The following is a 13,589-nucleotide window of genomic DNA, read 5'->3' as shown; positions in this document are numbered from 1 at the left end:
AATTATATGTTTGTTTGTCTTGGCGACTAAGTGATCACGCTGTAAGAAATCAATGATGCAGCAAGAACAGTTTCAAATTGGAAGGGAACATGATTATAGCCAAACACTTGATTGGAGAAGTGAACTATATAGACAGTAATGCTTGTTTTCTGGCACAAACACATGCAGATGTTATCTAGTATTTACACAGCAAGATCATAATTTAGCTGTTTTTCGGAGGTCAGTCGAGACTGAAGTCTAGTTTTGTGACGTAGTATTGATTTAAACCGCATACCCTCGTTAAAATACTGTGTGTGCATCTAATCGAGCCTACTCTTCCTGTGCATTACCCTGTTCAAGGACAATGAGCGGTACGAAAGAGTGATGGGAGTTTGATATTTTTTCCAAAGAATGTTCCAAGCTCTACTGCTACTTTAAAGTCTTTCTCATCTGCTGTCCAGCTGCTTGTTCTATTGAATATATTGAGTATGACGAGGGTGGCCCATAAAGATGTTAGGATCAACAGATTTTATTTTATTTTTTTGCTGCCAGATACTTTTTTGTCAACACATTCTATTCCAGTGTTATTATTTGCCATATTATCTATCTTGAGCTATTTGTCCAGCTTGATTGAAGATTCTATCATGAAAATTTCATGTGCTTTTGCCGCAACTGCAATAGTAAAATTACCCCACACGGGCCATATTTATATAGATTTAATTGACAAATTTATATTATTGTGTTCTTTTATATAAATCTTTTGATTTTAAACGTAATTTTAAGAGTGTTGTGTATATTTAAAATTGGTATTTTCTTAAAAAGAATTTAGATAAAAATATTTAGATTATTATTTTATTTAAATAAAAAATTTACACAAATATTAATATATATTATCATACAGGATGAACCAATTTTACGGACCTCATCTTAAATTAATGCAAATACTAATTATAAATAGCATATATGAAATATCTCACATGGAATATGTATACGTTAAAGATGTTGTTAATACATTAAAGGTGACTCCACTGAAAGTACCATTGGATGCTCATCTAGTCCTAATCAAAATCAAGCTTTGCCTAATCCTCATCCTTATCAGCAATTTCTGGGGAAACTCATATATCTGACAGTTACAAGGCCAGATATCAATTATGTTGTGCATATTTTGACAGTTTGGCCCAATTTATGCATAGTCCTACTGATGTTCATATGCAAGCTGCAAAAAGATTGTTGAGGTACTTGGCTGGTACCTGCAATCAATGGTTATTACTTGCTTCTTCATCTGCTGCTGAGTTGACTGCATTTTCTAAATCAGATTGGGCTAGATGTCCATTTACTAGGAGGTCCACTACTGGATTTTGTTTGCTTCTTGGAAAATCACCAATATCATGGAAAAGTAAAAAGTAAACAGTGGTGGCTAGGAGTTCAGCTGAAGCAGAGTATAGAGCAATAGCTCATACTGCAGGTGAGCTCACTTGGATGGCTGCATTGCCGAAAGATATGGGACTGCATCTTCCTCCTGCTGTTCTTCATTATGATAATGTGATTTCTATTTCAACTGCAGCAAATCCTGTGCAACATGAACAAACGAAGCATATTGAGCTTGATTGTCACTATATTCGTGACAAGGTGCATTCTGGAAAAATTGTCACAAAATATGTGCCTTCTGATTCTCAATTAGCAGATCTTCTTACTAAGCCAATCTCTGTCAAGCAACATCAGTGCTTGAGGGGGAGTATTACAGGGCTAGTAAGGTCATTAAGTGTAATCAGTAGGGAATGAAGTGTAAATGAACATTGAGTTTGTTACATTTTTGTTACAGAGTAGAGTGAAGCTACATGGCCTATATAAAAGCTACAAAACTGCTCATAGCAGTTAACACAAACTTTTATAGTAAATCATTTTGCAAGCTTGATTACATAACAGACAAAAGAAACAAATAAATTCTAAATAATTTAAAGACGTTCCTTTGGATAGTAAATTGGTAAATTTTCATCGAAGGTTTTCGTTTGTTACTCTGGAGGATCGCATCCGCGTCTTTATATATTTGGTCACAAATATATAATCATAAAATTATTAAAATTAAATCGCTATCACTTTTAAAATAAAATTTAAAAAGTGAAATTATCAAATTTCAAATAAGATATTATAACTCTGTATCTTTAATATTATACATGTATAATATAATAAATATAATGACTATATTTAACAAAAAAAATTATAAGAAAGTAATATATATATATATATATATATATATATATATATAATATTCAAAATTAACAGATACATTTTATTAAGATTTTAAATTTAAGATCTAATTTTATTTTATTTTTTGTCAGGAATTTAAAATCTAATTTATTTAGTACAAAAATAGAGATAGTAGAATAATATTCACTTGGGCTCAACTCAGCAACCCAAATCATGACGGGCCTGAGGGTATTTTGGGTCAAATGACTCAGATCCAAGGCCACTTTTAGTCTATTAGAGCATCTCCAAGGGTCTTATTTATATTTGTTAGCTATAATATGATATATAGATAATCATCTAAAATTATAGCTAAGAGGTTCTAGTTTCACTCCAATGGTATTATGTATAATTATATTATCTAAAATTATACATAATAGCTTTAGATGTTTTACAAATGTAGCAACCCCAATTTTAGTTATCTATATTTTTTTCTAAGGAGTCATGGTTGGAGTGTAGAATTTTTACCTATTATCTAAAATGTGCCACATAGATGCCATGTAGGTGCCACATAAACAATTTTACCTAAGAGGTCTAATGCCTTGGAGTTGCTCTTACAACCTTTCTAAATGTCTGATATCCAAAATTACATCTTTCCGCGCAAATCGACCCGCCAGTTAGGAACCCAAAAAATCAAAATTCAAAACCAAAGTAAAAATAAGACAACCGAAGTACCTAACTTAGTTCCAGATCTAAATTCACTCTCTCTCCTTGTACTCCTTGTCTCGTCAATCTACCAGGTTCTCTCTATCTCTCTAACACATACATAGAAATTGTTTAAATCCATAAATAACTCCTCTAAAAATTTTAACTTCATCCTTTTCATTAGAGTGGGGCTTAATTTAACAGATTTCAGCTTTTTTTTCTTGTACATGTTGGTTTAGTTTTTGATTTTGCGTCGAAGAAATGGCGGGAAAGGGTGGCAAGGGGCTTGTTGCAGGAAAAACCACGGCAGCAGCTGCCGCGGCCGCGGCTAACAAGGAGAAGGATATCAAGAAGAGGCCTACTTCTCGTTCCTCTCGTGCTGGTCTTCAGGTAAACACATAAATCTCTGTATGTATCCAGTGCAATTGTTTGTATAATTTTTTTAAATTAATCATTTATGTGCAATTTATTATTCGATTGTTACAGTTTAATTTGTCACCTTTGTTGTACATGCACCTGAATTTTCTAAATGTCAAGTTAAGCAAATGTAAAATGTCCTAAAACATTTACTTAATGATGATTTGCTGTCATGTACAATTATTATTTTATAATTTTAACTGTTAATAAAATTAAAAATTATCCATGGCTTATTTATTATCTGCTAAATTATACAAAGATATGTTGATAAAATGAAATTGTTTTTGCAGGTCAGATCTAGAATTTATTTATTTTGCCGGGACCATAGTAGCATAAGTTCTTTGTTTACTACAGATACAAAACGCCCTTCTTTCTGCTTGCTAGATACTGTACTTATTATTCTATATAAGACAGCCCCCATGCCCGTGACCTATTGAATTTTAAATTTTTGGGACCAGTGGTTTTAATTCAGAGTGCTTCTGCTGTAAAGTGTCAGTAAGTGCATTGACATAAATGTTTTTCAAAATGGTAATTTTCTTTTAACCTGCATGCTTTGATTTTGGTTTAAAAAATGCTTTAATGGTATCATATTACTTCTCAAAAGTGCGGGTTAAGGCCAATGACCACCGAAGCGCACCCATTGAGCTTTGCTTTTCTGAATTGCAAAATAATGGGAACTTTATTGTAAATGGGTGTTTTTGTTATATGTGAACATGATTTCGAAAGGTATTTTATTTTTTTTGACTTGTCTTAAAACCCAATACTACTAGTCTAGACTTTTAGTCATATTCACGCTCTGAAAAACCTAGCCTTGTCAATCAATCATTACAAATCCTCAATAAAGCACCAGTAATTCCCAACGTCTTTAAATCTTCAATGCACACAAAAGTGGATCATCTAAAACGGCAAATAATTGATGAGATTGAGGATGAGGAGATTCAATTTGCGCAGAATAAGCGTCTTGATCCCCGTTTTTGATGATGATTTTCATTATTTGAAAGTGAATAAGATATTGATGCATGAATATGAATTATATCCACTTCTTAATATTATTTAGTAGTTAGAACTATGCCTAGTTTTTCTTTTGATATTATAGATTGTGCTTAAGCTATAAGTCACCTCTTACACTTTGCTGTAGTTTTGGCCTTTAAAACACTTCTGCTGGTTATATATTAAGAATTAGCATAGTTTTCTGCATAAATTGGCAAATTGCTATGCTACATAATGCGAAAGTTCAAACAAAGGACTTCAGTTTTGCATTTGCTGGTGACAAATAGGTGTTCAGCATTCTGTGAATGTATGCTGTGTTTTACCAAAGAGGGCTGGAATGTTTTTCTTTGCTGGTGCAACACTTTCAGATTCCATTTCAAATAATAAAAGAGAAACATTTGGCTATTGACCAATGACCACCTGTGTTACTCCGACTCGCCGGAGTTGGCGACCGTACCCGTGTCGACACGACACGACACGGGACACGACACGGGATATGGGGCGGATTCGTCCATTGAAAATCCGACACTTCTTCTCCGTCGCCGGAAAAGTTAAAGGTCGTCGGAGCAATTTAAATCAAAACTCGTCAGAGACAAGTCACGTTTTGAGGAGAGGCGAGAAGATATTAAAGATCAAGAAGAAGAAGAATGAAGAAGAAGAAGTCTGAAGGAGATGAAGAGAAAAATGGAATGAAGAAGACGATGTGGAATTGTGGATGTATATGCGTGTATACAAAGCTGTACAGTACTCTATTAAATATTATAATGTATGTGGACTTGATTTAGTCCACATCCATTTTGAATATAATGAAGGGAACCAGCTGGCATCAAGTCTGTACTGTTAAAAAGGGTTTACTTTTTTCTTTTTGTAGAAAATGGGTTTACTTTTCACGTTACACTTATTTTTCGAATAAATAGTTTATTTTAAAAATATATAATATATTTTTAATTACTTATAACCTATAAAAAATATAATAATATTTAAAATTTGCCGTGTCCCCGTACCCGTGTCTGAAATTTGGACGGTGTCCCCGTGTCCTAAATTTTCGAGATTAACGAATCTGACACTCGGATATGTGTCGTGTCGGACACTCCGAACCCGAGTCTGAGTAACATAGATGACCACTACAATACTCATTTCAGAGGCTGAGAGGCACATAATTTTGTTTGCCTGTAATGATCAGCTTTCGGATTCAAATTTATATTAGCTATGTTATTGCTCTAAAGGACATGTTCTAGATGTTATTAATTCCATCAACTAGTCTTCTTCATCACATTTCTAAATAAGTTGATTTTTATTTGGATTGTTGCTTTCTGCTATTAATACTTTGCTAACTTGATTTGTTTCTTTGAATCTGAGTTTAGTTTCCAGTTGGTCGTATTCATCGTCATCTCAAAACAAGAACTTCTGCACATGGGCGTGTAGGTGCCACTGCTGCTGTGTACTCAGCTGCAATTCTCGAGTACCTTACAGCAGAGGTTCTTGAGCTAGCTGGAAATGCGAGTAAAGATCTGAAGGTGAAGAGGATTACGCCAAGGCATCTACAGCTGGCTATTCGTGGGGATGAGGAGCTTGACACACTCATTAAAGGTACCATTGCTGGAGGAGGTGTGATCCCTCATATTCACAAGTCCCTCATTAACAAAGCCACCAAAGAGTAAGTGAATTTGATCGTTTATTTGAACAGAAGTCTGACTCGAGACTTGTTTTAACATTTAAAGACAATTTCTAGGTTAATGTAGTTTGTTTGAAAGATTGTTGTAGTGTATATTTAGTTTCTTTATCTGAATTGTTTTCAGGGCACTTGTTCTTGTAAAAGATTATTATTTTGTGTCCTTAACCGCGTCTTTATTAATATCTTATCTCTTAATATTAGATTGATTGGGGGAAAAAATTCTTAATCAGTCTTTCAAATAAATTTGAAATAAAATCCTGGTTATTTATTGTGTTTAATATAACAGAACTAAAACTAATGAATTGAGCATCTTTAGAATGTACGATATGTAGTTTGCATTGATTCAAAAATAAATATTCTAAATATACGATCAATACTCTTAAAATTGTGTGTAAAAAAGACAAACATAATCCGTCTGAAAACACAGGGAGCAGTCGGAGCACCAGTTATCATCGTATATTCCATCAAAGATGAAAGCATTTGACATTTTTACAGAATTTGGCCATTTACTACTAGCCAACTGGAAGCTATACATGATAAAATAACAATGGAACAAGGAATATCCAATATAATATCCTGCATTTCTTGGCCTTAGTTAATGATTTTTTACCATGAAAACAAGACAGTCCCAAACAATTGTAATGGATTGTATGTTTAAATTTTTATTAAAAAAAATATTAAAAAACCATTATGAAAGTATAGTTTATAAGAGTCACTGCATATATAGTGAACGTAAATAACAGGTTGGGATGGAGGGACGAGTGAGCAGTGACCTAAATGAAAGTTTTTTATTAGTTCAGTGAGTTGACTACAAGTCAAATCTAGTTTTCTGATCCATTTACAAGCTTTATGAGTTGCATGATCCAATTGCAAGTTATTCATGAATTCAGTGATCAGTATATTAAACTGCATTCTACTAATTTAAAAAAAAAAGAAGAAACCCGTTTATAAAGATCTATTCTGATTTCAAAAACCTCCTATGACCTTTCTTCTCAATTATAAATGATAAAATCATCCATCATAATACATAGAAAATAATAACTTTGAAAACAATACAAGAAAAGAAATGTGGCAACATTTTTTGATACGCCGAAGCGATGAAAAAGAAACATATCCAACAAGCTGCGCAATTTATACACGTTTAACTAAATCCCTAAATCAAGAAAGTGAAAGAAGACTGTCAACCAAAAATATAAAAATACCCAAACTAGAATTTTACCTCATCTATCAAAAAATACCCGTTTGGGTTGGACCGGAACTAAAGCCATGTGCTGAAGCATATTCCTGAGTTGGAATGTTACTGATATCTACCGCCACAAATTCTATGAGTGTGCACAAAAAGGACACGTCATGTGGGGGCAGCCTCTGAATTTACAGCTTCAACGAACTACTTGCCGACTGGGCTTTACATTCATCTTTGGTCCAAACCACATGTCCTACCAAGCACTACCAACCATAATATACTCCAAAACCCAAACCCTCGTTTAACTACTCTCTCTCTCTCGGTCTCTCTCTCGCTTAAACCTCTTCCCGCCGTCGGCCGGAAACACATTACTCTCCGGCGACAATGGCGGCGCAATCCCTCCGTTTCTCACTCTCTCTCATCTCTCCAACACCAACAACCAAACAAACCCAAGCGAGCCTCATCTCTCCAAAACCCTACTTCCGCATTTCGAAACCCATCAAATACTCTCCGATCCGTTCAGAACTCTCGGCGCCGGCAACCAAGCCGTTAGTTTCTAACGGCGCGGTGGTTCTCAAGCCAAGCGCCAATGACCTAGAGCTAGGCCCAGTAATTGAGATTGATCGAGTGGTCGAGAGTGATTTGAAAGAGAATGGGTTTCGAGGGACTCGAAAGACCAAGATTGTGTGTACTATTGGACCGGCTACGTGTGAAATTGAGGATATTGAGGCGCTAGCGGTGGGAGGAATGAATGTGGCTAGGCTTAATATGTGTCATGGTACTCATGAGTGGCATAGGAGTGTGATTGAGAAAATTAGGAGGCTTAATGAGGAGAAAGGCTTCGGTGTTTCGATTATGATGGACACGCAAGGGAGTGAGATTCATATGGGTGATCTTGGCGGTGCTTCTGCCGCTAAAGTTGAGGTAGTTTTTCGCTAATTACATAATGTATAATTTTATGTCTAGGTGTGTGCGAAATTCCAATTAATGATTGGACTTACCTAAAATTAGACTATTGTGAGGAAAATGTGGGGAGGGGGCAAATGTCGTATTGACACTTGGACTATATTCTGTTTGGAGGACTGAAATGAAATATTGTTAACAAAATTTGTGTCGAAAACAATGATGCAAGATGGGAGAGTGTACACATATATGATCTGATTTATGAAGAAAATTTTCAGGAGTAGGTTTGAGGCTTTTATTTCAAATTTGTGGGTTTGAGTTTTTACTGTATATCATTACTATATTACCTGCAAAAAACAAAACAGAACAAATGTATTCATCTACAGTTAAGCCCTGAATAGCCTCGGTACGGGCAATTTTTGAATTTATCAATATTATTAATTTATTGAGATTGTATTGGGACCAAAAATATATATTAACTAATCGAGGTTCTACTGTAATTTTATTACTCCCAACCAAAGGGGGAATTAGTCTATCTTTCTTGCCCCTTTGGTTTACTGTGCTGAAGTATGACAGATATTAGATATTATACAACATATATATATGGTCACATCTATATTTGATAAAAGTTATTACATTCGAAATCTTCGCTTGTAAAACAATAACTCTTATTGGTATTTTTGAATTTTACAGCATGGTGATGTATGGACATTTACTGTGAGATCCTACGAGTCAGAATTGCCTGAACGCACTGTTAGTGTCAATTATGATGGGTTTGCTGAAGGTATAATATTTTGCGTGTCTCAATATATTTGGTATGCTTGACATTGCGTAGTTGTTAGTGAATATCTTGCTTGATTGATTGTCACAGATGTGTATATTGGTGATGAACTCATTGTGGATGGTGGAATGGCAAGGTTTGAAGTGATTCAAAAGATTGGGCCTGATGTCAAGTGCCTGTGTACAGACCCTGGATTGTTGTTGCCACGCGCTAACCTTACTTTCTGGAGGGATGGGAGACTGGTTCAAGAGCGTAATGCCATGTTGCCAACAATTTCTGCCAAGGTTTGTGGATTTACATGATTACATCTATAAGTTGGTAGAATGTATCTTTTTAATAAAATGTCACTTGTATGTTTTTTAAAATGAAGTGGTGGTTCTGCTGTACTGCCTTGTACATTTTCTCAGAAGTTTTAAAAAAGAATGTACCATTTAAGGCGTGACAAAAAGCATTTCTTTCAACTTTTCGAAGTCCAGCCCTGTTACTTCTTTTGTCTTCTCATCTTTAGTTTAAAATGAGATCTTTCGTACCTTTGAATTAATAGGAGTAGTTAACATGCATTGGTTAATACTTGTATTGGTGAATTTTATTCAGATTTTATAAGATAAAAAGATGATCACTTGCATATGCTTAAATTCGAATATTTTTACTCGGTCATGATGAAAATGTATAATATCAATGTTCCATTTGTTACAGGATTGGCTAGATATTGATTTTGGAATATCAGAAGGTGTTGATTTCATTGCAGTGTCTTTTGTCAAGTCTTCTGAAGTGATTAATCACTTAAAGAAATATCTTGCTGCAAACCCGAATGATAGGTAGGTAGTTTCTTGCTGACCTGTAAACTACTAACATAGCATATGTGCTGCTTAACATTTTTTTTAATCTTTTAAACTCTACTTATGGCTGATATTGTATTTATTAAGTATACTATGAGATTCATAAATGTGGTTTTTTAGGTGATAATGCAATCTGTGAGCCAATTAGACTAGTATGGATGACATTATAGATATTATTGGATTGCAAATGACCCTTATATCTACAAGTATCACTAACCTACGAAAGAATGCTGTGATTTTTATTTTTTTGTCGTGCTGCAGTGGCACTTATGTAATTTCGAAGATCGAGAATGTTGACTCTTTAAAGAACTTGGACACTATAATAGAGGCATCTGATGGAGTTATGGTAGCAAGGGGAGACCTTGGTGCTCAAATACCCTTGGAACAAGTACCATCAGTACAAAAGAAGATTGTTGAGATGTGCAGGGAGCTGAATAAACCCGTTATTGTTGCCTCGCAGTTGCTTGAATCTATGATTGAGTACCCAATTCCTACAAGAGCGGAGGTTGCTGATGTTACAGAAGTAATCAAGCAACAAGCAGATGCTTTAATGCTTTCGGGTGAGTCGGCCATGGGTATGTACCCATTTAAAGCATTATCTGTGCTAAGAAGTATTAGTTTGAGAATTGAAAAGTGGTGGAGGGAGGAGAACTGTCACAGGCCTCGCAAACTTCCGACTGCTACCTTTACTTCCCCAAATATTGTAACAAATGAGTTATGCACTGCTGCCGCCAGCATGGGTAAGTTTCTATGCATCTGCTTCTTAAAATAAACTTATATGTCATCCATTCTAAAAAACATGGCCGCATTTATTTTTTAGGTCCTTTTTCTGTTATAGAAATCCACTTCGAGAATTATAAAGATCATGGTTTAAAATGATAGTGTCCTAAAGTTTAGTGCTATAGTTTCAGTATTATGTCACTTTACTCATACTCCCATCCTTGCATCATTATAAGTCCTGACATGTCTTAACTCAGTCCTGTTTCCATAAACCTATTAATTTAAATACCTGATATGTTTAAATGTTTTGGTGGTTACTTGCTTTATTAATAATCAAGTAATCATCTGATTGAAATGCTTAATTTTGGTGCATGATGATCCTTTCGTCGTCTTACTCATTTCTAAAGATAGAGAAATTAAACAAAAGTAAATTATTGAAGTAAATTTTTAGATGAGTACCAAAGTTTTTTTAGGAGGAAAGTGAAAGTTGGGATATGATAAGGAATGACAACTCGTCAAGAATCCGTGAAAAGAAAGTGGGTTATTTATGAACTCATATATTTCGTTCTAATGTATCAAGTGAATGACTAACATATTCTGGTTTCACTTGAATCATTTGACACAATGTTAGGTACAAACGTATAAATTTATATAAAGTTGGCATTGAATTAAATGTTTTCTAGTTAAATTCCATGACACACATATAGCCGCGACTTGACGTGGACTTGTCCATAAAGCAAAATGATGATAAATTATCATATAATTAAAGGAAAAAAATTGCTAATATCATCTTATATTTTTAATTTTCTTTTTATTTTATCATCATTTTGCATTTTGCCTTGTGGACAATTGAACGTCAAATCCTAGTCAAATCTATGTCATGAAGTTTAACGGAAAACATTTGTTTTAATGTCAACTTTATATAAACTTAGCTAAGTTGTCCTAATTTTGTATCAAATGACACCAAAAATTTACCCATGATACATTTGATAGATTAGAACGAAATAAGCGAGTTGGTTGATAATCAACCCTCTAAAAAAACTGGTAGTTTTCGAATTGTTGAAAGATGGTGACAAATTTTCAAGAACTGTGGTTCTCTCCAATTCTTCCCACTTATGAGAACTGAGAAGATTGTTTCTGCGCTTTTCTCGTCTCATAAGAAAGGAGGGAGCTCGTCTGAAGAATAATATATAAGATTTTGGTTTATTTGCCTCTTAAATTAAAAGTGTGGAACACAAGACTAATCTTGATTGTTTAAATGTCATTTTTATGAAGAGAGATGATAAATAATTTTTTCACACCTTTTGCTGATAATGAGTATATTGGACTTTTCAGCCAACAAATTGGGAGCAGATGCACTGTTTGTTTATACAAAATCAGGATATATGGCCTCTCTCCTTTCACAGTGTCGACCTGACTGCCCAATCTTTGCATTTACGCCCTCAGTATCTGCGAGGAGGCGCATGAATCTGCAGTGGGGACTTGTACCTTTTTGCCTTAATTTCCCCGAGGATGATGACAGCACCCTTAAGAAGACTTTTGCTTTTCTAAAGGCAAGAGGGATGATCAAACCTGGTGATAAAATAATATCAGTATCGGATAAGCTGCAATCAATTCAAGTTGTAAATGTTCCCCGAGAATAGAAGCCGTTTTTAGCACTGTTTCGATAGGGAGGTCTGTTCGTACGTTAGAGTGCAATCCTATGTTAGGAAAGGTAATTACCATTTTTTTAACTGCATAATCTATATGAGATGGTGTAGTTGCGAGTTGGAACCCTTGTTTGAATGAGAAAAATAGCAAGCTAGAAGAGATGTTTCCAAGTTAACGCACATGTATTTTGGGGATGAAGTAGGGCTTTTCACCCCGTCTTGTATTTAGGGATGGCAGTTTTACCCGACCCGATGGATACCCGACCCGTTCCGACCCGATTGGGTCTACCCGAACCCGATTTTTTTGGATCTGGATCTGGGTCTTATTTTTAGACCCGAAAGAGTTTGGATCTGGATCTGGATCTCAGGTATTCCGAACCGAGACCCGACCCGAAACCCGAAACCCGATTTAAACCCGATCCGAACCCGAAACCCGATAAAAACCCGATGCAAATATTATATATATATATATATATATATATATATATATATGTATATATATTATGTTTAATGTAAAGTATATATATTGAAATACTATGAATTATAAGGTATATATGAATATTAACATTTTACTTAATTTTATATGCCCAATATAGAATTTATATTCATTTCATTAATATTTTTCTCAATTATTGTGCATTCAAAAATGTAAATATAATAAAAATATAAAATATAAATGATAAGTTGAATGATTGTATACAATTAAGTTACATGTTTCACGTGTTTATTATACTAAACGATACTTGTAAAAGCCTTTTTTATATTCCTAAATTTAAAAAAATCAATCATCACAATTTTTTTATAGATTTATAATTTTTTTTTAAGACCCGAATTAGACCCGGACCCGAACCGAAACCCGAAAAAACCCGATGGATCGGATCTGGATCTTCATTTTCTAGACCCGGACCCGGACCCGAACCGACCCGAAATATAATGGATCGGGTCTGGATCTCAAGAAACCCGACCCGACCCGTTGCCATCCCTACTTGTATTATAGGTTGCAGGCTTGCAGCTTTAAATCATTCATTAGATTTGGATTTTCAAATATATTATTAAATTAGCAAAAATCCCTTCACACTTGAATTGTATTCTCACCATGGATGCGTTGATATTCAAATATATTATTAAATATGCAAAATTCCTTCACACTCTGATTTTATTTTCACCATGGATGCCTTTATAGTTTATATGTGAGTACTGAGTACCACTATATCAGTCGTTAAAGTTTGGACTAAATTTTGCATTACAGCCAATAATTTGCATTTTACTTTTGTTGATCAGTTTGTGTAAAAAAAAAAAGTACTTTTAAGAAATCAGTGAGAAAGAAATTGTAAGTAGAAAATATTAACTTTTCTTTACAACTTTTATTTTTTTCCAACACTATGATAACTTACTCTTTTTGACGATCCCACTATCTTTGTCCTTTTGTGTAGAACATATTTTAATATTTTTATAAAATATAATTTCATAAGTTGTATTTGAAATATTTTTGTTTAGGAAAAAAAAAGTTTAAAATAATTTATGAGCCGGGTTATAAAAGAAGACAATTGTGACTAAAAGAATT

General features: G+C 34.3%; 2 protein-coding genes and 1 long non-coding RNA gene across 3 annotated transcripts; 2 read left to right on the top strand and 1 right to left on the bottom strand.

Annotated features, from left to right (window-relative positions):
• Positions 1-2,808: 2,808 nt before the first annotated feature.
• Positions 2,809-6,110, top strand: LOC108207566 (probable histone H2A variant 1). The gene is made up of 3 exons (XM_017378005.2): positions 2,809-2,963; positions 3,108-3,258; positions 5,640-6,110. The coding sequence occupies exons 2-3, from the start codon at positions 3,130-3,132 to the stop codon at positions 5,934-5,936; spliced, it is 426 nt and encodes a 141-aa protein (XP_017233494.1). The 5' UTR covers positions 2,809-2,963; positions 3,108-3,129; the 3' UTR covers positions 5,937-6,110.
• Positions 4,362-5,660, bottom strand: LOC135148199 (uncharacterized). Its single transcript, XR_010286101.1, has 2 exons — positions 5,401-5,660; positions 4,362-4,695 (listed from the first exon to the last, which is right to left on the bottom strand). It is a non-coding gene; the product is annotated as an uncharacterized LOC135148199 (long non-coding RNA).
• Positions 6,111-7,345: 1,235 nt separating the features above from the next.
• LOC108204167 (pyruvate kinase isozyme A, chloroplastic-like) lies at positions 7,346-12,201 on the top strand. The gene is made up of 6 exons (XM_017373484.2): positions 7,346-8,057; positions 8,730-8,820; positions 8,908-9,101; positions 9,514-9,635; positions 9,918-10,396; positions 11,712-12,201. Exons 1-6 carry the CDS (start codon positions 7,518-7,520, stop codon positions 12,017-12,019), a joined length of 1,734 nt encoding a protein of 577 aa, XP_017228973.1. The 5' UTR covers positions 7,346-7,517; the 3' UTR covers positions 12,020-12,201.
• The last annotated feature ends 1,388 nt before the right edge of the window (positions 12,202-13,589 follow it).

This window comes from Daucus carota, chromosome 1 (genome assembly GCF_001625215.2).
Source record: "Daucus carota subsp. sativus chromosome 1, DH1 v3.0, whole genome shotgun sequence".
Taxonomy (NCBI): Eukaryota; Viridiplantae; Streptophyta; class Magnoliopsida; order Apiales; family Apiaceae; genus Daucus; species Daucus carota.
Note: the sequence above shows the minus strand (reverse complement) of the source record. Positions and strands in the feature narration are given on the sequence as shown.